At 56.5% G+C, this 22,569-nt stretch overlaps 9 protein-coding genes across 9 annotated transcripts; 6 read left to right on the forward strand and 3 right to left on the reverse strand.

Annotated features, from left to right (window-relative positions):
* Positions 1-718: 718 nt before the first annotated feature.
* ISF_07712 (hypothetical protein) lies at positions 719-1,033 on the reverse strand (the record flags this gene model as incomplete). Its single annotated transcript, XM_018851315.1, has 1 exon — positions 719-1,033. The coding sequence occupies one exon, from the start codon at positions 1,031-1,033 to the stop codon at positions 719-721; it is 315 nt and encodes a 104-aa protein (XP_018701625.1).
* A 3,379-nt stretch (positions 1,034-4,412) lies between these two features.
* Positions 4,413-6,546, forward strand: ISF_07713 (siderophore iron transporter mirB; the record flags this gene model as incomplete). The annotated part of the gene is made up of 4 exons (XM_018851316.1): positions 4,413-4,792; positions 4,878-5,491; positions 5,543-5,918; positions 5,979-6,546. The coding sequence occupies 4 exons, from the start codon at positions 4,413-4,415 to the stop codon at positions 6,544-6,546; spliced, it is 1,938 nt and encodes a 645-aa protein (XP_018701626.1).
* A 532-nt stretch (positions 6,547-7,078) lies between these two features.
* On the forward strand, positions 7,079-8,960 carry ISF_07714 (Transmembrane amino acid transporter family protein; the record flags this gene model as incomplete). The annotated part of the gene is made up of 3 exons (XM_018851317.1): positions 7,079-7,503; positions 7,602-7,928; positions 8,036-8,960. The coding sequence occupies 3 exons, from the start codon at positions 7,079-7,081 to the stop codon at positions 8,958-8,960; spliced, it is 1,677 nt and encodes a 558-aa protein (XP_018701627.1).
* A 1,867-nt stretch (positions 8,961-10,827) lies between these two features.
* Positions 10,828-11,250, forward strand: ISF_07715 (hypothetical protein; the record flags this gene model as incomplete). Its single annotated transcript, XM_018851318.1, has 1 exon — positions 10,828-11,250. One exon carries the CDS (start codon positions 10,828-10,830, stop codon positions 11,248-11,250), a length of 423 nt encoding a protein of 140 aa, XP_018701628.1.
* A 520-nt stretch (positions 11,251-11,770) lies between these two features.
* ISF_07716 (hypothetical protein) lies at positions 11,771-13,642 on the forward strand (the record flags this gene model as incomplete). Its single annotated transcript, XM_018851319.1, has 1 exon — positions 11,771-13,642. The coding sequence occupies one exon, from the start codon at positions 11,771-11,773 to the stop codon at positions 13,640-13,642; it is 1,872 nt and encodes a 623-aa protein (XP_018701629.1).
* Positions 13,643-13,761: 119 nt separating this feature from the next.
* On the reverse strand, positions 13,762-14,843 carry ISF_07717 (hypothetical protein; the record flags this gene model as incomplete). Its single annotated transcript, XM_018851320.1, has 4 exons — positions 13,762-13,827; positions 13,894-14,527; positions 14,584-14,740; positions 14,792-14,843. The coding sequence occupies 4 exons, from the start codon at positions 14,841-14,843 to the stop codon at positions 13,762-13,764; spliced, it is 909 nt and encodes a 302-aa protein (XP_018701630.1).
* Positions 14,844-15,562: 719 nt separating this feature from the next.
* ISF_07718 (hypothetical protein) lies at positions 15,563-16,746 on the forward strand (the record flags this gene model as incomplete). Its single annotated transcript, XM_018851321.1, has 4 exons — positions 15,563-15,570; positions 15,636-15,954; positions 16,031-16,465; positions 16,528-16,746. The coding sequence occupies 4 exons, from the start codon at positions 15,563-15,565 to the stop codon at positions 16,744-16,746; spliced, it is 981 nt and encodes a 326-aa protein (XP_018701631.1).
* A 60-nt stretch (positions 16,747-16,806) lies between these two features.
* Positions 16,807-17,319, reverse strand: ISF_07719 (hypothetical protein; the record flags this gene model as incomplete). The annotated part of the gene is made up of 1 exon (XM_018851322.1): positions 16,807-17,319. The coding sequence occupies one exon, from the start codon at positions 17,317-17,319 to the stop codon at positions 16,807-16,809; it is 513 nt and encodes a 170-aa protein (XP_018701632.1).
* A 3,740-nt stretch (positions 17,320-21,059) lies between these two features.
* On the forward strand, positions 21,060-22,277 carry ISF_07720 (multisynthetase complex auxiliary component p43; the record flags this gene model as incomplete). The annotated part of the gene is made up of 1 exon (XM_018851323.1): positions 21,060-22,277. The coding sequence occupies one exon, from the start codon at positions 21,060-21,062 to the stop codon at positions 22,275-22,277; it is 1,218 nt and encodes a 405-aa protein (XP_018701633.1).
* Positions 22,278-22,569: the final 292 nt, after the last annotated feature.

A 22,569-nucleotide genomic window follows, 5' to 3' on the forward strand; every position in this document is an offset into this window, starting at 1 on the left:
ACTGATTCCGGTAGCGTTCCTAGCGGGCTCGTTCCCCCGTGTTTTGGGTTGCTGTGTGGGTTGGTTGATGTTATCCCTAGAGTCAATCACGCCATCTAGGCCGGGCTGTGACAGTGGTATGACGAAGGCTGCGGGATGACACCACTGCCGCCCGGGTATCGTTGCAAAGCACGCAATTCACACTGGATGAATCGCGGGAGCCTATCCCCCTTCTTTAAATGCAGATTGGCTATAATTAGTGCTGTGGTTGGGGCGGTTGGATGGGTTGCGTTTGGGGCCAATTTGTTATGGTGCTTTGAGAGCTTGCCTACACGCAGGCAAAGCCTATAAATAAAAAACCAGGTCAATCCATTTTTCTTTGATTTGCTTAGGCTTTGGTATGTGGTTAGGGGAATACTTTATTCTCTCCCGGCTCTTCTATCTCATAGGTGGGATAGTAAGCCCATCTACGGATTAGCAGGCTGTCTGCACACATACTTTCTAGTCCGACCAGTATGTCGCGATATCTGTTGAACAACGAGCACTACCGCTCGCGACCGGATCTTGAGGGAGAGGAGCTATTCTATGCTGAGTGCAGCAGAGGCAGTGAGGTAACAGCAATGCAATACGCAATCGATCCTAGGTGCCCAGGGACCGCAAGCACAGCCGACAGTCAGTGACCAACGACGACCAGGGTCGCAGGCCGGTCCGACGTCGGCAAGATACTGTCAAGGTGTATTTACATACTTTGATATCTTTGGCGAGCATGTTTCGGGCCCTTGGCCAGAGCGTGGCTGGGTACGGCCGCGTGGGCGGCCGAAGTCAACCACGACACAAGCCCGGACTTGCAGAAGGGATCAACAGCTAATACAACGGCCACGCCTTTTCTGTGGATTCGCTTCGAGATCGTAACATCATCAAGTTCAACGGACTTAAAAGCGCGCCTGTCAGTGTCACGGCCAACGGAGACGCCTACCTTGTCTTCACCACCATCACCGCCCAGTTCAGAGAAAGGGGCCTGAAGTCTCGCGATGACGGTCAAATAGAAGAACATCGCCTATGATAAAATTTTCTGTCGAATATCCAATCATGTCTTTTGGACCATTCGGCCACTGCCGGTGGTCTCTGTGCCACCCAGGATGGGAGGCAGGGGTCCCTTTGGGAAGCGCCAGAACACTGCCTCGTTCTTGGGCTGGGTGAAGGCAAGCAACCCACCCTGCCCACGGGGTCTTTCAATGAGCAAGGCAGCTGTGCGGCGATGTAATGGATGGATCCCGATACAAGCTCGAGGAACCGCGTATAAAAGTGGCGCGACACCGTTGTTTCGCCCCTATGGCCTAGACGAGGAGTGAGCATGCTGGAACACATGAACGGCGGGAACCGGGGGGGTGTTTCGACGAAATTCTCGTAGCCGCGCCAAAACACCGCGGCAGAGCTGCTGCCGTCGGTCATGTCAGATAGCTGTGGTCTGGCAAGGGTTCGCGAAGAACTTGCCGCCGTCCAGTAAGGAAAAGGTTGGAACACCATCTATGACCTGCGCAAACGTGGTATTGGCAGCGTTTGTATCGCAAATTCTGTCTCTTGTGTGGCGCAAAGTATCTCGGTGTCGCTGTGTGGGTGTGCAAACGCAGCCATTGGGTCGCGTTGCTGCGTCTATGGCATGGGAGGCGGATGCAAATGTGAGGGAGGAGACGCAGACGAAAAGTCTAAAATCTTCTCAAATCGAGTGACCGATCGAAAAGAAAATCCTGCAAATGAACGGTAGTCTCGTCCTCGAGTCGTTTTGTTTATGTTGGAAGAGAGAAAAACTGCCGGGCCAGGCAGGTCGAGCCCCTCTTCGGTCTTGTTGGTGATGCGTTGTCCGATGGACTAAACGTCAGGCCTGCCATAAACCACCCTGCGTGACTCGACTCACTGGGACAGAATATTATGGAATTTAAATGAAAATTTTCCTCGGTCACGGTGAGGTAACAAAGCTACTTTTTGAAGTTGCCTCAAGTCAGTGATATCCGTACAATCTTCAACTTTTCAGGCTAAGTCAGCAAACTTCGTTGAGGCATGCGCAGTATGTATGTAAGCACTGGGTTGCACTGCGGTGGCAACAGGAATTCATTATGTCTCTGTGCCATAGCTGCGACTGTGCCAAGGAAAGCCAGTCCTATCTGCGCGATCGCCAAGTACATTCCCTCTTTTCGCCAAGCGACGAGGCTCTCGCGTGGCAATTCCCTGATCTGCATGTAGCTGCAGAATTGGACGTGCTCATTTCCAGAACCCCTGCTGGGGTCTGCTGGGGTCTGCTGCTAATAATACACTGTCACAAGCACGATAATTCGATCAGCTGTTGAGAGCAGAGGTTCCCCTGGTGCGGGCGGTAAGGGCGCTTGCGATCAGAGCATGCAAGGATGGGTACGAGTACAGGAATGAGAGACAGAGAGCCGTTTTACGGAAGCGCGAAGAGGGATCACGAGCCATGAATGGAAATCGCCTTGGATAATTCGCGGTTCCGGGTCGGCCTGCCCAAATCTAGGCATGGCCGAGCTCCTCTCTTGTCACTGGATGGCGGGCAGCCGATTCGTCTTGGGAAAGTGTTGGCGTGTCAAGATAGAACTTTGGGTTAGATTAACACCGGTGACTGGCGTGCTTGGTGTCGAGATGTTTGTCGGCTTTTACTTCGACCAGTAATGCTGCTCCTGTTTGCTTGACCCTGCACAGCCAAGGCGGGCGATCGAATGACCTTGTTGTTCCTGACAAGTCTTCACTTGCGGGAATAACTTGTCCTTCGCCAAATGTCTGGGCATCGCCAAGTATCCCTTTTCTCCTTGCCAAGCATTTGATTAAAAAGGCGGCGACATATTGGCAACGGGCAAGAGGTCCCGTAATAGCTGAAAAAAATGTCGATGGGACCATGTGGGTAGCTACAAACGAGGAAGACCACACTTTTATAAGGTTGAGGCTTGAATAGCGTTGATTATTCGTTAGGATGGGTCGTTTTCTGCTCACCTAACACAATTATCAACCAATATTCTGTTGAAGAATATTTTATCCGCACTTCTTCGGGAGGGCACGGAGCATAATAGGGGATGGAAACAATATTGGCAGGTAACTGGGGTGTTGCTACCCGCCACTTTGGGGGCCGAGGGCCAAGGATGCAACTTGGCGAAGCGGGCGAGATAGCAAAGAAATGTGAGGATGCCCAGCCGATCTGCTTGGCAGCGACGTACAACGCGTGCGTAATTCCGGTCGCGGATCCCGCCTCGTCTGGGCATCGTTCTGTATCCGGATGGGTGTGCTGACGCCGGTCGACCTTGGCATCTCCCAAATCAAATCAAATCCTGGGGTTCTTTCCGTCGATTCGACAAGTCAATCGGGGGCCAGATGGTTCCTCGTCGCTGGCCTACGCGCTTCAGAGCTGACAAGAAGCAGGCGCCCAAGAACCCCCCGTTGTTGGCCTTGGATGCGACGGCACCAGTTTCGGTTTCCGAAGGTGTAGCCTCTCCTCCTCTCGCTTTTGTCCCTCTCCTCTCGGCCGCTTCTGCTCGCTCCATGGGGCAGGTCGACCCGGCCCACCACACACCACCCACAACCCGTGGAGCCGTTTGACATGGGCGACGGCGGTTGAGCAAAATAGTAGTTAGCTGCTAGCGCTTGGTGAGTTTGATGAGGCGGTGGAGTTGGGGGTAGAGATCAAGAGGAAAATTCTTGCCATGATTATTGAATTGCAGGAAACGGCACAGACGGCACAGAAAATCGGTCTTTGTGGCTTGACTATGCGTTTGCTGAGTGGTGGATGGAAGGTACAATGTACGGAGAAACAAACGCACGCAAGCCCAGGCTCCACCTCGCTCCTTATCAGATGATCAAGATAAAATTTCGCAGGATCTGATAAGAAAGTTTTACCTGCTAGCATCATAGCTGCTAGGTGCAACGGAAAGGGCAAGACAGTGCAAGGAACACCTCCGAGGCCCGTGTTCCATTAAACATTGATCCAGAACCATCTCCAGCTGCCGCTGTTCGGACATTATCGGCAGCTCCTGCTGCTCCTCTCCTCACAGGGTAAGGATCATAGCTTGGGAATAGTGCACTATTCCACACCATGGATGTGACGCCCCTCTCTTTGGAGCCCGCAGGTGGATCTAATCAGTTTGAATCCAGGCTCATCACCCTTCATGCATGTGGCAATAGTTAGCTAGTCTTGCACCCCCGTCGACCGGCGACTCAGCTCCAACGCCTCCGCTTCCCTCTTGGTCGCCTCGGGATACCCAGCTGAATTTCACGCAACCGCACCACCGCACCCGTAATCATAGCGTCACATTGTGATCCGGCTAGTCGGAAACGGGCACGGCCACCAAAGGAAAAAGCTTTTTCTTTCTATGCTTCTTTTGTCTCTAGTCGTCCCCGACCGATACCGCACATAAAAATACTGCTCGCCCATCATGCAGCGTGGTTCGGGTTCTCGTTCACTGCATCCTTCTCCGCAGCAGAAAGGAACGACTGCCGCCACCAGCGACGACGTCCACGCGCATCTGCTATCAAACGCGGCACCTATCAGCCACGACGACAACTCAGCCAGCAGCAGCAGCAACAAGAATAGAATGTCGGCCCCTCGCGCTTCCGCTGCCGAGCCCGGCTACGGCACCGTCAAGCAGGGCGACGTCGAGCGTGCAAAGCCGTCCTCGGACGAGGATATTCGCGAGCTTCAAGATGACGGCCCCGCGTCCGAGACGAGCTCCGTCCACGTGCAGGATGGTGTCAAGCGCGTCGAGGCCATCACCATGGTGTGGTCCAAGAATACCATGATTGTCATGTTTATTCTGTAAGGGAAAACTGCTCTGTTCTCCTGCCACACGGCGTGCCAGGAAGGAAACGACTACGAACCAAGACTAACAAACCCCTCCAAGTCTCTATCTCGTCAGCTTCGTCGACACCCTGCTCCAGAGCGTCCAGGGCGCGCTCACCCCGTACGTCACCTCCAACTTCAAGGTGCACGGCCTGCTCGGCGTTACCGACATCCTCGCCTTCATCCTCGGCGGCGTCTGCAACCTGGCCATTGCCAAGGTCATCGACATCTGGGGCCGCGCAGAGGGCTTTGCCGTCATGATCGTCTTCATCATCGTCGGCATGATCATGAAGGCTGCCTGCATCAACGTCGAGATGTTCGCCGCCGCCAACACCATCTACTGGGTCGGCCACATCGGCATGCAGTACTGCATCCAGATCATCTACGCCGACATGACCACCATGCGCAACAGGATGCTGCTCTTTGGTCTGCTGCAGCTCCCCACCATCGCGGCGACGTTTGGCGGACCCCAGATCGCGCAGCTCTTCTACGAGCACTCCAACTTTCGCTGGGCGTTTGGCGCCTTCACCATCATCATGCCCGTCTTTGCGGCGCCTGTGATGGTCGTCTTCTGGTGGAGTCAGCGCAAGGCCAGGCGCGAGGGCAAGTTACCGGAGCGTGTCAAGACGCGTACAGCCTTGGAGTCGATCAAGTACTACGCCATTGAGTTTGATGGTGAGTGAAGCCGTCTCCCATATATCATCTCAGCCACTAACCAGAATTTAGTTGTTGGCATGTTCCTTACCATCTTTGGCTGGGTCCTGCTGCTTCTCCCCTTCAGCCTGGTCAACTACGCTCCTCAGGGCTGGAAGTCTGGCTACATCATCGCCATGATTGTCGTCGGTGTTGTTCTGCTCGCCGCGTTTGTCTTCTGGGAGAAGTACTTTGCTACCGTCCATTACTTTCCCTTCAAGCACCTCAAGGACAGGAGCATTCTTGGTGCCTGTCTGCTCTACGGCATCATGTTCCTTTCCATCTTCACCTGGGACACTTACTACTACTCCTACCTTCAGGTTGTCAACAACCTTAGCATCTCCAACGCCAGCTACGTTCTCAACGCCTTCTCGCTCATGGGAGCCATCACTGGTCCCCTGACCGGAGTGTAAGTACTCATCACTACCCTCACCCACTCCTCGATCGTTCTTCTCATACCCAACGCTAGCCTCATCCGATACCACGGGTACTACAAGTGGCCGTCCATCGCCATGACGCCCTTTGCCGTGCTCGGCACCGCGCTCCTCGTCTACTTCCGCACCCCCTCCTCGCACGTCGGCTACCTCGTCATGTGCCAGCTCTTCAACGGCATCTACAGCGGCGTCTGGGCCGCCACCTCGCAGCTCAGCGTCATGGCCAACGTCACCCACCAGGAGACGGCCGTCGCCATCGCCCTCTACAGCCTGTTCGGCTCCATTGGCGCTGCCATCGGCCAGGCCATCGCCGGCGGCCTCTGGACCAACATCCTGCCCAAGCAGCTCTACCAGAACCTGCCCGACGAGCTCAAGGCTAACGCCACCGACATCTACGCCGACCTCACGGTCCAGCTCAGCTTCCCGCTCGGTAGCCCGGCCCGCGACGCCATCATCCTCTCCTACGGCCACGTCCAGAGACTCATGGTCATTGTTGGATGCTGCTTCCTGCCGCTCTGCCTGGCCTGCCTGTTCATGTGGAAGAACCTGAACGTGAAGGACATGGAGTCCAAGGAGCGCCGCAAGAAGGGCAACGTCTTTTAATTCTTTGGCCGGAGCGTTTTACATGCATACCATAGCTTGGTGTATTCCCCTTCTCTCTGTGGGGGGATTGCATCCCGATTCCCAATATATTCTCAGTTCTAATCCTCACACTCTTTGTTACTCACAGCGATCCCACTCTATCCTGCATCTGTACCCCCTCCTGTCGGTGTAGGTAGTACCAGGGGGCAGACGGCATGTGCCGGACACCCGCGGCCCCCCGCCCCGGCTGAGCTGCATCAAGACGCACCACCTGCATCTGTAAGATATCTTTTATCGAGATGCGTCGCTCCTCCCCGCACCTTAGGAATCTAGACCGATGCCAGGCAAATGCCGAAGTGGCAGATGAACCAGTAATTTTCTCCCTGCAGTTAGGGGAGATTCGGCGCATGTTTGATTGGCCGTAATTCCGCATCCGCTCCCTGATAAAGGTGTGTCGTTCCCAGCCTTTAGTCTCGATCAGCGGAATACCCAAGCAAAGCTCTTTTGCACCATACTTGTTTCGTCTACCGCAGCCTTTTGTGAAATTTTCGGCATGCCCACCCCAGAGGCTGCCAGCGTCCGCGACGGCGACTCCCCGTCAGCAAGAGTCACCTTCGAGGAGTACACGTACTGGGCCAAGATCACGCGCGGCGAGGAGGAAGTCAAGGCGCGCCAGTCAACCCTTGATGTCGCGACGGCCGGTGCGGTGACGGGAGGCGCGGACGAAAAGCACAAGGAAGCTTCCGTTCAGCAGTCCGAGGCAGAGGCGCCCAAAGCGGCCGACGCCGCAGCGCCCCAGGAAGAGGAGGGTAGTGTGCAGGTTGAGCGCGGCCGACCCCGGACGACAGGCTGGATCGCCGTCTTCTTCCTCATCACGACAGACATCCTTGGGCCAATGAGCACGCCGTGGGCCTTTGCGCAGACGGGGTACGGTCCGGGTGTTGCCCTGTTCACTGTCTTTGGCGCCCTCGCCGCCTAGTTGAGTTTAATCCCCATCCCCTCCCACCATTTCTTCTCTACCTATTTGTACTGCGCAAAGTCTTTCTGCTAACCTCTGTCTGCATCTCTTCCCTTAGCTCCGGTTACATCCTCTGGGATTTGTACCTCGGCCTCGACTCGGACCGGTACCCGCTGCTCACCCTCGGCGACGTCTTTGACCGGCTGTTCGGGGCCGTGCCGCGGCGCCTGATGAACGGCATGCTGGCCCTGCAGATGCTGCTGTTCGTGTCGCACGTGATCCTGGAGAGCGGGCAGGGCATCTCGCAGATCTCGCAGGGTGCCGAAGGCAACCGCGGTGATGGCTTGTGCTTCATCGTGTGCATGCTGCTGTACGCGGTCGTGGGCCTTGCAGTGAGCCAAATCAAGTCGCTGCGTGGCGTGGCGTGGCTGTCCAATGCGGCCGTGTGGGTGAACATCGTGAGCTTGTCGATCTGGCACGTACTAGACTACACAGATCCCCCAAAGCACTGTTTGCCCGCTTTCCCTTCTAACCAAGTGTTGTGTATCTTAGCCTGGGGGTCGTCGTCTACTACCCGCCCAACTTCAAGGCGACGCAGGCATCGTATGGCGCGGCGTTTGGTCCGGGCCCGATCCGGACATTCGCCGGGTCGCCGCCGGCGGGCTTAGCCAGCGGGGGCACGGGCTTCGTGGCGGCGCTCAACGGCCTCAACATGGCCGTGTACGCGTACGGCGGGTGCATGGCCTTCATCGCCTTCCTGGCCGAGATGCGGCACCCGCTCGAATTTTGGAAATCGCTGCTCTGCGGGCAAGTCTTCATCTACGCGCTGTACCTCTTCTTCGGCATGTTTATATACGCGCACCAGGGCCAGTTCGCCTTCAACCCCGTCATGCAGGGCCTGTCTCCGTACGGGTTCCAGACAGCGACCAACGTGATGTTTTTGTTCAGCGGGCTCATAGCGTCGACGCTGTACAGCAACGTCGGCTTCAAGTCCGTATACTCCGATCTGTTCGAGGGCCCGCTCGGCTTCCCGCCGCTCAACGGGGGCCGCCGCGGCCGGCTGGCGTGGGCGGCGTGCATGCTGCTGTTCTGGGGCATCGCGTTCGTGCTGGCGGCGGCGGTGCCGCACCTCTCGTTCGTGACTGGGTTCGTGGGCGCGCTGCTCATCCTGACGCTCACGTACACGGCGCCGGCGGTGGTGTCGCTCGCGTTCCGGCTCCAGAGCGACGCGCTCGCGGAGGGCGAGGCCAGCTTCGACCCTACGACGCGGAGGGCGGTCGCGCGCGTGGACGCGGGATGGGCGCGGTACTGGCGGGCGTACAAGAAGAGGCCCTGGCTCAACAGCTTCAACGTGCTGTACGCGGTGGGCGGCTTGGTGACGACTGGCCTGGGTGTGTACTCATCGGTGAACGGGTTGATTGCGGCATTTGGGGGGAAGAGTGTTGCTACGAGTTTTGGGTGCAAGCCGCCAGTGTGATGGAGAGCCTATCTATGCAGGGTTTGTGAGGTGATTGGTGATTGATGATTGAAAGGTCGAGCAAGCAAGGACACCTCCTTCTCAACAAGGAGCTGCTTACTAATAAGGCATGTTTGGGGCTGGGGTTGGGGTTGGATGCACGGGCCAGCCACGGCGTTCTATTTTTAACATACACAAAGTGCTTCCTCTGATTCATTCTTGCCCCCATTCGCCGTTCTTGCAACAATCTTGCGTCATATCCCGTGTTCGTCCTCGTCTCTGGATCGATATGTTTTTCGCCTCTGATTGCGTGTCCACCGCTCTCGGAGTTGATGCACCAAGACATCGAACAGCAATGCATCCGGAACAGGGGAGGGCGATCGGCGCTAGGGCGAGACCAGACTGAGTCAAGATCAGACTGGCGAAGCACCACATTAGCCTCTGGTCGGATCCGGAGATGGAAAGGATATGCCAGGCAAAAGTGCCACAAGCCAGTACTACTCTCAGGGGCGGCTCTGGATATTTGGAAAGGGAGACCTACGCCGACTGCCAACTGGTAATGAACTGTCATCCTTTTCTTTTGCACGAGTTGCGCTTTCTTGTTTACAAGGGCTAATGTCGGAGAGTCTAGATTTTGCCGATCCAACCCCCTCGTTTTGCTTGTCCCATTGCAAGCATAGAACTTTTGAGAAAATTCTTGGACAGGATCAATTTTTGGAAAACAAATTGCTGGAGAAAAAACTCAATTCTACTCCGGATACTCTCTGACTGTAATTATGACGACACGGGCGCATTTCCGTTGCTCTCACTATCCAAAAGCGGAAGTGCGCACCGTCGAACCACCAGCTAACTGCCCAGCTGTTAGTTGCCTGCAACCCGCCAACCAGCAACTACCGTGTTCATGCATCAAAGGGATAGTGAATGCAACGCATCTGCAGACGGACTTCTGACAGGAGGGAGGAGCCAAGTACAATATGAAAACGTGGGAGGCCCAAAGTCGAACGTGGTGTGGGCGAGTGAGTGAAACATGTACTGGTACGTGTGCCTGCTCGCGCTGCTCTCTCCTTTTATCCGTCACCGTCTCACCAAATATTCTAGGATTGCAATCCAATGTTTCTCTATTATGAGCTGCATGCACGTCTCGATTCACTGACGAGACATCAGCAAGTACCGAGCCCCTGTGCATAGTGCATTTCAATGCTCACGCGAGCACATCCTCATGCATCGTGACTCGCCAAGACTTATGCTCAACGTCTCGGAAGACTCTATACCATCCCAACTTTCATGCAGTCCACAGCTGAAATGTTTATCAGCTGTCAAATACTTCCTCGCAAAGGGTGAACCCGGCAAACCGGAAACAATGACTGTGTCATCCAGCTTCTGGCTATAGCTGACATCAACCCAACTACACGGATTACCTCGTAAACCCACACTCATTCCGTGAGGGTGTCTGGCCATGCCAGAGAAGAGAAACCAACCAAAAAGCTTACCAGTAGACTAGTGAGTGAAAAGACCGGACTATTGTGCACGCTCTTGTTTTTCCCTTTTGTTGTTTGCGCCACTCGAGACACCAGAGACACTACCTGGTACGCACCCGTCGATCTCTCCCTTGCGTGGCGCCATCAATGCTAGGCTAGGCCGGTAACAGCCTAACAGATCTTCATCGTTTTCCGGGGCGACGCGAGAGCCCATACCCAGTCCAGTGAGACTGAGGTAGACAGAATGTCCAAGCAAGCTGTGCTCCAAAAGAGCTATATAAAGCCCATTCCTTTCCCTCCCTGCCATCCGTAGCAAGCCTTCCTTTTTTCTCTCTTCCAAAGTTTTTCTCTCTGACCTCAGACAATCGTTTAACATTCTACTTCTTCAAACACCACATACATACATCATCATGAAGTACTCTGCTGTCATCCTCGGCCTCGCCGCCACCACCGCCGTCGCCCAGGAGAACCCGCTCTCCAGCATCGTTTCCGGTCTTAGCAGCCTCATCCCCACCCCGACCGGCGGCATCCTCTCCTCTGCCAGCGACATCGTCTCCAGCATCCGCTCCGGCGGTGAGAGCAGCAGCGCCACGACCTCTGGAGGCTCTGAAACGTCCAGCAGTGCGACCTCGGGCTCCGCCACGTCCGTGACGACCTCGGCCACCTCCGGCACCCACAGCGGCACCAGCAGCAAGAGCGGTTCCAGCTCCGGCTCCGCCACGACCAGCGGCAACGGCGCCTCCGCCACCAGCTCCCGGAACGCCGCCCCCACCAACGCCGCCAAGTACCTGGCCCCTGTCGCCGGTCTTGCCGCGGCCGTTGCGCTGCTGTAGGAAGAGGAAATACGAAGCAAAGTTTCTGTCAATTCTCGAATGGAACCGGTTCTGTCTTTTGCGGTTGTTTCTTTGGGGGCACAGTGTGCCAATTACACGATGCAGACTCAAAAGCTCAATAGTAATCTAATAAAGAAAAATTTCACAGATTTGTCCCGTTAGCCTTGCTCATCAACATCCTGTAACTGGTGTTTCAATTGGGGTGTGATTTCAGTCTAGGCCAGATTATAATTGTAGTCTTTGTTTTCGTTTAAGCTGTTGTTCGCCCCGTGAAAATACTCGCGCCATAAAGCCTCGTCCCGGCCCGATTAGGCAGTTGCCGAACCAAAGGCATGACTCAACCGAAATGACTCCCAGCTAACGAGTCACAATGTAAAGAATAAAAACCGACCGAGGGTCCTCTGAGGAAAAGAGACGAGAGAAAGACACGCATTATCCCGTCTCATCGTGCAACGCACACGATCCCCTGCATCGCCAAGCCGGGCCATCTCGAGATCGACGTCTCCCCCCCACAACCACGATGGGTTGCACATCGTCAAAACTCGCCGACCCTTCAGCCGATGACCACCCAGCCGCTACTCTTTCTAAGCGCCTGGACGAAATCGGCGAGGCGACGGAGTTGGAATGGGCCTGCCGGCCAACATGGGGCCAGTACATGGCCTACCTCTACGAGCAGGCCAAGTCCGCCGGTGGCAGCACCAAGAAGCTCCGCGCAAACTTTGAGCAGGTCGTCAACGCCACCGCGCTCGACTTTTTGAAGACGGAGTACCCGGAGTCCGCCGCGGCCGGCACCACCGAGGACCTGCACTACGACGAGGGTCCGTACGGCAGCGGCGAAGCGGCGGTGGTGCGGACGAAGCTGTGGTTGACGCTGGACGAAGGCTTCAACGGCATCGCGTACGCGTACACGCTGGTGGTGCACAGCCCGATGGCGTGGCAGAGCGTCGCCGACGCTGACGGGGCCGGGCTGCCGGCGCGCGTCGCGGCGTCGCCGCAGATGAAGCTCGCGCAGCGGTACATGTCCTCCATTGTCGGCACGATGGACAAGCAGCAGGGCGCCAATGTCAGACACGCCATCATCAACATCGTCATTGGCTCAGTGATGGTCTCCGCGCGCTACAAGCCTCACAACGTGACCCCCAGCCTCGCCCTGATCAGCGAGAACGACGGCCCGGAGCTCCGGCAGCCGACCGACGTGGAAAAGACAGAGCCGTCGTCCCATCCGCAGCGGCTCTTCCGATCGCACCTGTTCGTGTCCGTGCTCGCGACCCTCGAGGCGGACTACCCAGGCTGCACCGTCTGGGACGCCGGCGCGATGCCCTTCCGCGTCGACGAGCAGCCGTACGCGCATCCCGCGCGCCTGCTCGTCTGCCGCGACTACGAGAAGCGCAACAAGGACGTGGACACGCTCGACTTCAAAGTCGAGCGCCCCGACGACGACTCCACCGTCGCGACGCTCGTCCGCGCGCGCGACCCCGCGGAGGACCCCGGCGGCGTCATCTGCCTCGCCGTCGTCATCACCGTCGACCCGGAGGACCCGTGGCCGCGGCGCGATCATGACCGGCACCGCGCCGTCATCGACGCCGCGCTCGAGCACGCCTCCAAGCACGGCCTGCTGATGGCGCTGCTGCGCGGCTTCGACGCGCGCTGCGCGCTGCGCGTCTGGGCCGGCCAGGACTCGCGCCGCTACACGCTCGTCGCGCCGCACCCCAAGGGCAGCACCGCCGAGCACGCGCGCCAGTTCTCCGAGCTCGTCTTTGGCGGGCCCATCGAGCCGCCGCTGCGCCCCCCCGAGCCCGCGGCGGACGTGGCGGGCCTGGAGGAGGAGTTTGGCGTCAAGGTGTCGCGGAAGCAGGGGCACCGCCTGTGGGCGTCGGAGAGCCAGTTCCGGGGCGCGCGGCACGCGATGCGGGAGCGCGCCAAGGCCGACCCGGCGCGCTACGAGCAGTTCAGCATCCTCGCGGGCTACGAGAGCGCGGCGACGTTCATGGCGCGCAACTTCGGCGACGCCGTGGTCGGCGACGAGGGGGAGCTGCCGCAGCCGGAAGGCGTGGCCAGGTTGGAGAACACAAAGGTGCTGGTGGCGAGGGATCCGCGGCAGGAGCCGAGCAGCGTGGTCGCGGTGCTGGTGGCCGCGCCGTGCCCGGTGCCGGGGCGCGGCACCATGTTTGAGGGCGGGGGAAGTACGTGGCTCGCGACGCCCGAGATGAAGCGCGCCGAGGAGGCCCTGCTGGCGCTGCTGAAGCGGTGGCACAAGCAGGGCAAGGTATCGACGGTGGACTGCTTCGCGCAGGTAATGATGGGCGTGGACGCCAGCATCTACCAGTTCGTCGATGGTGACAAGTTCGTCGACTACTCGGAAGAGCGCATGAAGCAGCTGCAGTGGCAGTGAGAGATTGGTGTAGGTGGACGAGGACGCGCAAATGTGGCCGATCAAGTGGTATTTATATGTTCTTTATGTATGGTAATTCGTAATGTATTCTATGACCGGGTCTTGCAATATTGAGCAGCTTAAAGCTGGTCAACCAGCTTGTGCCACACATGGTCAATGTTGGAACCGTAGTAATCCGGCGACGTCTGTGAACAATACAGTTAGCTTTACTCAGTGATACCAAACGTTCTCATTCATCCGAAATTACATACCTGAAGGTACAGCACGCCATCCTCGATAACGGCCTCGCTGTACGTCTCCTTCATCTGCGCCTTGTCCACGACCCGAAACGCGATCTTGCCCGACTCGACCGCCTCGTTGAGGGCCTCCTGCATCATGTCGTCCGAGTCAAACTTTTGACTGACCAGCCCGCCAGCGAGGGCCTCAAAGTACAGGAAAACAAACTGGCCGAGGTTTTCCTTGAATTCAGCCTGCGTGCCGCTGAGCTTGGCGTACGCGGCCTCGAAGCCAGGCTCGAGCGTGTACTCCCGCTTGAGGGCGGTGTTGATGCGCGTGCGCACGTCGGCGATCTTGTCGTCGTACGACTGCTTGATGTCGAGGCGCGTCTCGAAGGAGATGCCCTCCGAAGGTACCGCGTTGAGGGCCGCGGTGAGGCTGCGCTCGCTGAAGACGTGGTCGATGTTACTGGCAAGGTTGCCGTCCTGCCACAGCATAGCGAGTTGGCCGTCAGCCGTGATGCCGGCACCGCAATAGCTGACCTTCTTGTCCACATCGAGGTCCATGATGATGGAATGAGCTGACGCGACCTTGTTGATCTCGTTCTTTGCGTCGTCGCCGTACTGTTCGACATATCGGCGAAGGCCACGGATCGCGCAGTCGACGTACCTATAGAGGAGGGCTGGTGTCAGTTTCTGGTTGTTTCATAGCTACAATTCACTTACTCTGCAATCATGGCGCCAGTGGATTCCTTCGCATATGAGCGGTCCTCGCCATAGGGGTAAATGGCCTTGGCGTCAATGTCAATAGTCCACTTCTCGCCCAGAATCTCTCCCAGTTGCTTTTCACTGTCTTCCTTCTTTGACTCCCAGTTGTCGCGGACTGCCTTGGTTAGTGACCAATGACCAACACATGGTGGGGAAGAGCACATACCATCTTTGCGGATAGCAAGAGGGAGCTTGTCGACAGGAGGAAGGCGGCTCATTTTGAAGACGTGGGGATGAAGATGTGAGAATGACCGGTGGAGTTGATAGAAGTGAGTGACAGAAGAATCGGACTTGGAGTCTTCTCGTATGAGCAAGATGTCTATTTTGAGGTGCTTGGCATTGCGCGGGGGAGCTGCGAACCTTTATAGGCACGAACCTCGAATCCCCAAGACCCTTGGTGTTGGCGCCAAGCAGGCACACATCTGCCTTGCCCGAGGCTTCTCGTGAACATGACCGATGCAGTTTGGCCTCAATTCAATCAAGCCTTTGCTCGCCAACTCTCCACGCCAGGCGTTCTGCCCTATAGCTAGCTTTTGGCACCCCCCCGAAAAAGGGTCGCGAAGCTCCGTGCAGCGTTCAGCCTTGAGCCACATTTTGTCGTTGCCCTCATTTTTCAATTTTCGATAGTTAATCTTGGAAAAGTAGCTTGATATTTCGCCAAGGGCTCGGATGCCCAGACTTCTCGGACTCGACGCCACCGTGGAGGCGCCACGCGAAAGCTGAAGCTCCATCATCAGCCCGCCCCAGCTAGGCGTTTCGCCAGGCACCCATTGCCGAAATGGGAGAGAACGCGGTCGCAGCGGGCTGTTACACTTCATCAGAAGATTGAGGAAAGAAGCGTCCGATTTGGAAATAAGAAGAGCTTGGGCTTGGAGAGTCGACACTGTCTTGATCACGATTTTCTACTTTGCCGCCTGATCTGACTGTTTTCGAAATAATGCCGCTGTAAGTCTTTGCGCCCTCCTTATGAGTCAATATTGAATGGCACTAACTTGAATTGATAATTAAAGACCGTTGAAAGCCCGTGTTGCTGTGCGCGACCTCTGGGAGGCCGAGGACTCCGATGCGCAAAAGGCCCTCTGCAGCGTCCAGGAGACGGTCGGCTGCTCGGTGCGATGCACCCCCGACTTCGCCGTGCTCTGGGAGGAACTGCAGGCCGCGTACGAGGACACCGGCGAATTCGTCGCTGCTGTCGCCGGCTTGGTGCGGATCTGGTGCCAGGAGCTCAACAGCCTGCTGAACGACGACGCTGCGGACGAGGCGTGGGCAGACAAGTTTCTCGAGACTATCGGCGAGTCTGGGCCCAAAATCATCAGTCTCCTTGTAACTGTAAGAAGGTCCTTCCCTCTCCTCTTCCCTCCCTCTTGTGGACAGCCTGTGACTGACCCGTACCGCGGGGAGATAGATTGGGAAGCCCGGTGTTGCGGGCACGACATGGGACCTGTCGTCGTCGTCCTTCACCCTGGCGCTTCCGAGCACGCGCGTAGCCTTTGCCCCCAACCACTCCGCGGAGCTCCGCGAGGGCCTGTTTGGTGTCTTCGAGGCAAAAGAGCCGGTGCCGGTGCCGGACGAATGGGCGGACCTCGGGGACCCCAAGGTCGCGAGCGGCGCCGAGCCCACGGTCGTGGTTCCGGTCGTCGCCAAGGGCGCCACCGCGTTCCTGCCGACACTGAACGACGTCCCGCGACCTGACGTCCTGCAGCTGCAGCCCCCGTATCGCCTCATGGTCCACGATCGAGGCCACTGCATCGAGGTGCACGGCAGCCACTCCCCATCGCTGGAGCTGCTCGCAGGTTACCTCGAGAAGTGGTGCCAAGTTATCCCCAGCCGCTCCAACCGTGTAAGTCGAGCCCCTCACAAGACACACCCGCAATCCGGAAGCCCGTGTTCTGACGAGTCTAGCCTCCCATGGCGACTGTTCGCCTGAACAGGAGCGCATTTGGGCTCGGTGTCGTCTACGATGCTCTGACAGTTGCGCCGTACGATAGTCGTGAGCCTACCTTGCTTCCCCCAGTTCTCATACTAAACTTGGTTGAAAATGTGCTGGGTTATAAGCTTGTGAACGAGTACCCTCAATCTTGGCGTTTTATTCGAGAAGTAGCGCTGAAGAAAGCAGCTTAGATTGTAGTTTGACGGAACTGCCATCGGAAATAAGAAAATGTCCCCCCCCAACCTACCTCATCAGAGTTTCGGCCCCTGCGTTCGAAGTTGCCATGTTCCCGAATCGTCGTTAAGTGACGCCTTGACTGACCGCGCTGCATCCCGCAGACTCTCCTCCGATTCGGGGTTCTCCGGGGACCACCCGCCTCTCCTGAGACTTGCCGAGCTTAGAAACGCGACTGCTAGGGTGGATGACTTCCAATCCGCGTGCAGCCTGCTTCGGTAGCTCAAGACCATCACGCTGCCTAGGAACAGCACCTCCAAGACAAAGACCACCGCAAAAAATGTAATGTATCCCCAGTGGATGCGGATGCACGTCTTCTCCACCAAAGTGGTGCCGCGAGCTTCCCGAAGCATGCTTGGGCCAACGGCGGCTGTCCTCATCTGCGCGCCGATGGAGGTCGCCAAACCCTCGGCAAACTTGGTGACCAGGTTGATGTCGGTTGACCCATTGCGCCAAAGCCCGCTCACCCACGCTGGAAGCCCTACCCAGAACCTAGGCGTAAAGAACGTCTCTCCAAGGAAAGTTCCCATGATGCCCGCGCCAGAAAACTCGAACACGCATTCGGGCGAGTACCATGTATGCGGAACATTGAGCGAGGCGTCATCAGGTCTCAATAATACCGAGATGGTGTTTGTTTCAGTTGGCTTCTCCGTGCCCGTGCACTCATGCCAAGTACCATTTATCATTGTCCGGTTCATAGCGAGCTGATATTTCCCAGCAAAACTTGTAGATGCAAAGTGTAGATACTCCTCCGAAATGACTCTTTCGCTGTACTTGCCGCGAGCCAAGTTTGCTGAAAATGTCTGAACGCAGGGGAAAAGAGAAAAGACGGACGCAGATGGCCTGAAGTATGCATTATATATGGAAAGAAAGGTGCAGAGCGGCGGCTTGCAGTCGGTTGAGTTATCCTTGACCATGCTGAGGATGTATACATCGAGAGCACTGGTGCGGTTCCAGGCATCCCCCTCTGACACTTTAAATGATGTTTGGGGTACAGTCGTGAAGCTGATGTTAAATTTCGCCCCTTCACTAAGGGAGTTCTTAGCACCTAGTGAGTAAGTATACCCGTTCTGGGTATCTGCGGTCTCAATCCGGTCACTAATATCCCATGCATCGGAGCACATGGTTAGACTCGTGAATGTTGCACCACCATCTTCAGGAAATGTGCAGTTTCCAGTGGTACATGACACTGAGACGCTGGCGGAGCTGTTGGTAGGTGGTTCTAAGATGCCCCGGTACAAGGCCAGTTGCATCGGGAGGTTGAATGTGCCAATCGTAACTCTGTCGTAAAGATCTGATCCAACGGTATAGTTATTGGCTCGAGGAATGCTTGCGATATCGGTTCCATTTTGCGCGCAACTGTATAGCGAAATTGTAGCTTGCGCGAATGGATCTGCAGCCAGAACAATAAGAACAAGCAGCGCTCCGAAACTGGCAAGGTAGCTGGTGGTCTGATTAGTATCAGACTGCTCACTGTAGTCGATTCCAGCTTACGCTTTCGATTCAGCTTTGAACTGGCCAAAGATCATCATGGCCGAACCCCAAGCACCTCGGCTCGCTTTGTCATAGACGTCCAAGTCGGACAAATCCCGCTGTTGTTTTGCCAAAAGGAGCCACTTCAGCTGGCTAATTCCTAGATATGTCTTGTTAGAAGCACAACTAAGAAAGAAGCAGGACTCCAATCTACCTTCAGTTACTGGTAATGCAAGGGATCCTTTGAAGATGCCTGATAAAATAGAAATGACGGCGTTGATGGAAATAACGGGCTTCCATTCGTCCAATTGTCTGTTCTCGTAGACATCGAGAACGATAATAATGGAGGCCAAACTCAAAACACTCGTGAACAAGGACAAAATCTCCCATGCCCATAGCGAGACCCCGCCCAGGGCCTTTTGGCGCCGACCCCGACTTTGACCAGTGCCTGTGCCAGTGTCATTTTGGACCTCGCTTGCACTCAAGGCACGGTATCCCTCTCCGCCACTAGGAACTCCGGCGGACAACTCTGAAGAGTGTATTGACGGGACCGGTTTGCGGCGAATGTGTTGTGTAGGACTCGGTGTACTGCTTCCGGAAACTATCGTATGCTTGCATGCGGCAACACTCTGCGTCTCGCGCTTTCGCTTCAAAAAGATAACGACGCCGAGTGCAATGAGTCCGGCAGCGAAGCACGCGCCCACACCTACGCCGACCTTCGCTTCTGGAGAAAGACCGCGATCATGGGCTGGGTGCTGCGTATTGTAGGCAAGCCGCACCTTGTTAAAACGTTCAGGATCCGGAGGTTGCTCGAGCTGGTCATCGTCACTGTACTGAATCTTGATTCCGTAGGCACCAATAGTGGCAGCAGTTATCGTCGAGGTGATTGTCGTCAGTATCGATCCATCCGAGACCTTGGTGATAGGCAGCAATGACGTCGTGTTGGAGATAACTTGAGTACATTGGAAGCTGGTAGGCAAAGGATTGCTTGAATTACGGCTTATTCCACACGCAAAAATAGCAGATTCAACACTAAAACGAAGACTCGCGGTTAGCATGATTGTGCCAAGGCACGCAGGTATTGAAGCCATCATACTCAGGACAGCAAACAGCGGTCGCAACCACAGCAGTCCCCTTGACTAGTTGGGATGCACATCCCTGAGTGTAGCCGGAGGGACATTGTCCTGGCGAGTAGTAGTAGTTGGTCTGAGGTTTAAAGCCAGATGGGAAGCATCCTTCTGTCGTCACGGGACCTCTAACGACATACGAGCCACCGTTTTGATTGACGAATTCGGTATAACCTGCAGAGGAGGTACAAGACGGGCTAGGTGTAAATACCGTGGTCAAGGGGCCGAGGGTGGACATTGTCCCTGCCACGGGGTTGACGGCGGTGAGATCCGTAGGGTTGCCTAGGACAGCAGGTTACTGGGGAATTATAACGACATGGAAGGTCCTTCTCAGTAGCTTTGTCAGGACGAGATTCATATGCAGGCGATCGAAGCAGCATCGGCGAAGGGCACAGAATAAAAAGGTCCTGACATTGGGTCACGGAGGGCGGGATTGTAAACTCGGCTGCCCAATCAGAGTGATACAGCTGGGTTGGGCGCTTACGGGTAGTAGCTGCAGATGACCCAATGGTGCATATCATACCATGCCTTGGAAGATGATGATTGCTGGGGCAAGAGTTCCAGCTGAAACATCGCACATATATCCTGCATATATTTGTCCGTATTTGGCATGCTCCGAGCGAGAGGCGGACGTTCCCAGGCGTGAAAGAATTGCACCGACGGGATATCTCCGCACGGAGCGGGCCGCGGGAAATAATGCCGAATCGCGGATTCTAGGATCTTTATCCCAACCTCGCCTCGACTCTCGCCTCGAGTACAGAACATGAGTCTGAATTTCCTCCGAGAACCATGTTGGTCTTGCGGTTCTCGCATGTGATGGTTCCACGGTTGCCTTGTGATACATCGTATGTCCGGAGGCTGAGGGTGCATTGCCAGACGAGCGATCATAAGTGCAAGCCGCCAAGCACTTGTGCGGAATGTCTACAGCCTTGGAAGTGTTTCCGAGATCTGTCATACTGATGAAACGGTTTTGAGAATAGATCCAAAAAAGTCGACAGTCGCTATCGGCGAACTTTGGAGCGGTGTGAATCTTGACCGCGGCTGAGGAGGATGCCGCTCATCTTGAATGAATTGGTAGAGATTTTGAATTTGGTGATACATATTTTCAAGATACGAAGAAATGTCGTTTCTTGTGTATTTTGAAGCTGCTTCGCTGCTACAATGCACGCGCGCTCTGTCTGGGCGCTCTGGCTCGTTAGGATTTTTGCGGGCAGCGATTGACTTGACACGAGCCACTATGATGGTATGAATGGGCCGATGGCCGGAGCTAGCTTCAATCAAAATGATTCCGGGGAATGATTGAAAAAGAAGCATACAAAGTGCTGACCACCAGTCGACATGGCCAATGGTTAAGTTGCAAAGGTGATACTTATCGCGTTTGCTCAGGCTGTCCGCAAGCACACCGCCTAGGCAACCGCCTGGCAGAAAAAACAACATCCCACCAACTTCCCCCACCTCGGGCTTCGAGTCATGAAAATCGTGTCCATCTTCATCTTCCGCCCAGCTCGATTGCTCTTCGACCAGAACAGTCCTCTTTCATTCCACACTAAGCCGTTCACCGAATAGCTGCCGCCAAGCTGTTCGCCCTCCGATCCATCACCACTCCCCCCCGGAGCCGCACCACCAGCACCATCACCGCCCTCCTCCTCCGCCGCCAGCTGCAGTCCACCATGGCCGCCCTCAGCGCGCAGACCTTCTCTCCGGCCGAGGAGACGGAGATCCAGAAATGGGTCGCCACCTCGGAGAGCATCCGGTCCGGCGCCCACGACAATAACGCCGGCCATCTCGACGCCCTCGACGCCCACCTCGCCACCCGCACCACCGTCCTCGGCAGCAAGCCCTCCCCAGCCGACGTCTCCCTCTACCGCACCCTCGCCCCCGTCGTCGCCGCCTGGTCCCCCGATGAGCGCTCCGGCGCCCAGGGCCGCCCCAATATCGTCCGCCACCTCGACTTCGTCCAGAACTCGCCCCTCTTTGAGCTCGCCGTCCAGGACAAGGTCGCCGTCGACCAGGACGACGTCCGCTACGTCAAGCCCGTCATCGACGCCAAGGCGGAGAAGGAGCGCCTCAAGAAGGAGAAGGCCGCCGCCGCTGCTGCCGCCGGTGGTGCGGCTGGAGCTGGTGCGGCCGGTGCCGTCGCCGCCACCACCACCGACCTGGTGGACCGCACAAAGGAAAAGGTGAAAGAGCTGGTCGGCGACGCCAAGGAGGCCGTTGCTGGCGGCGACAAGAAGCAGCAGAAGAAGGAAAAGAAGGAAAAGGCGCCCAAGCAGCCCAAGCCGCAGCCCGCCGCCGCGCCCCTCAGCCCCTCCCTGATTGATCTCCGCGTCGGCCATATCCTCAAGGCCGTCAACCACCCGGACGCCGACTCGCTCTACGTCTCTACCATCGCCATGGGCGACAAACCCGGCGACGACACCACCGAGTACGAGGGTCAGGTGTGCCGCACCGTGTGCTCCGGCCTCAACGGGCTGATCCCGCTCGCCGAGATGCAGGGCCGCAAGGTCGTCGTCGTCTGCAACCTCAAGCCCGTCAAGATGCGCGGCGTCAAGTCGTGCGCCATGGTGCTGGCCGCCTCCCCGCGCCTCAAGGAGGGCGAGGTCGACGACCACAAGGGCCCCGTCGAGCTCGTCGCCCCGCCCGCGGACAGCAAGGCCGGCGACCGCGTCTTCTTCGAGGGCTGGAGGGGCGAGCCCGAGGGCGTCCTCAACCCCAAGAAGAAGATCTGGGAGACGTTCCAGCCGGGATTCACCACCACCGACGCGCTCGACGTCGTCTTTGACGCCTCCGCCGTCGAGGTCCTCGGCAAGACGGACCTGGGCAAGCTTGTCACGGAGAGCGGCGGCGTCTGCACTGTTCAGACTCTCAAGGGCGCTACCGTTAGGTAAATAGAAAAGACCAAGTGAAAAGGGATATATAGAAACCAAGGATTAGCAAAAATCAAATAACGCATTGATGATCTACTATTCCAGTATCACCCCAGAACAAGCACGGGCTTTCAGTCTCAAGCACTGGTGGTGTATGAAAATTCTTCAAAAGATTTTTATATGTAATATACACCAGTTCGAGCCTGCAGGGCCGAGATTGGGCAGTGCTACCTATTCATACATTGAATCGCCATCTCCATGGCGCATATATACACCGAATTCCTCCACTGCGCAGCCATGCTATAAAACACCC

Source organism: Cordyceps fumosorosea (genome assembly GCF_001636725.1).
Source record: "Cordyceps fumosorosea ARSEF 2679 chromosome Unknown scaffold_23, whole genome shotgun sequence".
NCBI lineage: Eukaryota > Fungi > Ascomycota > Sordariomycetes > Hypocreales > Cordycipitaceae > Cordyceps > Cordyceps fumosorosea.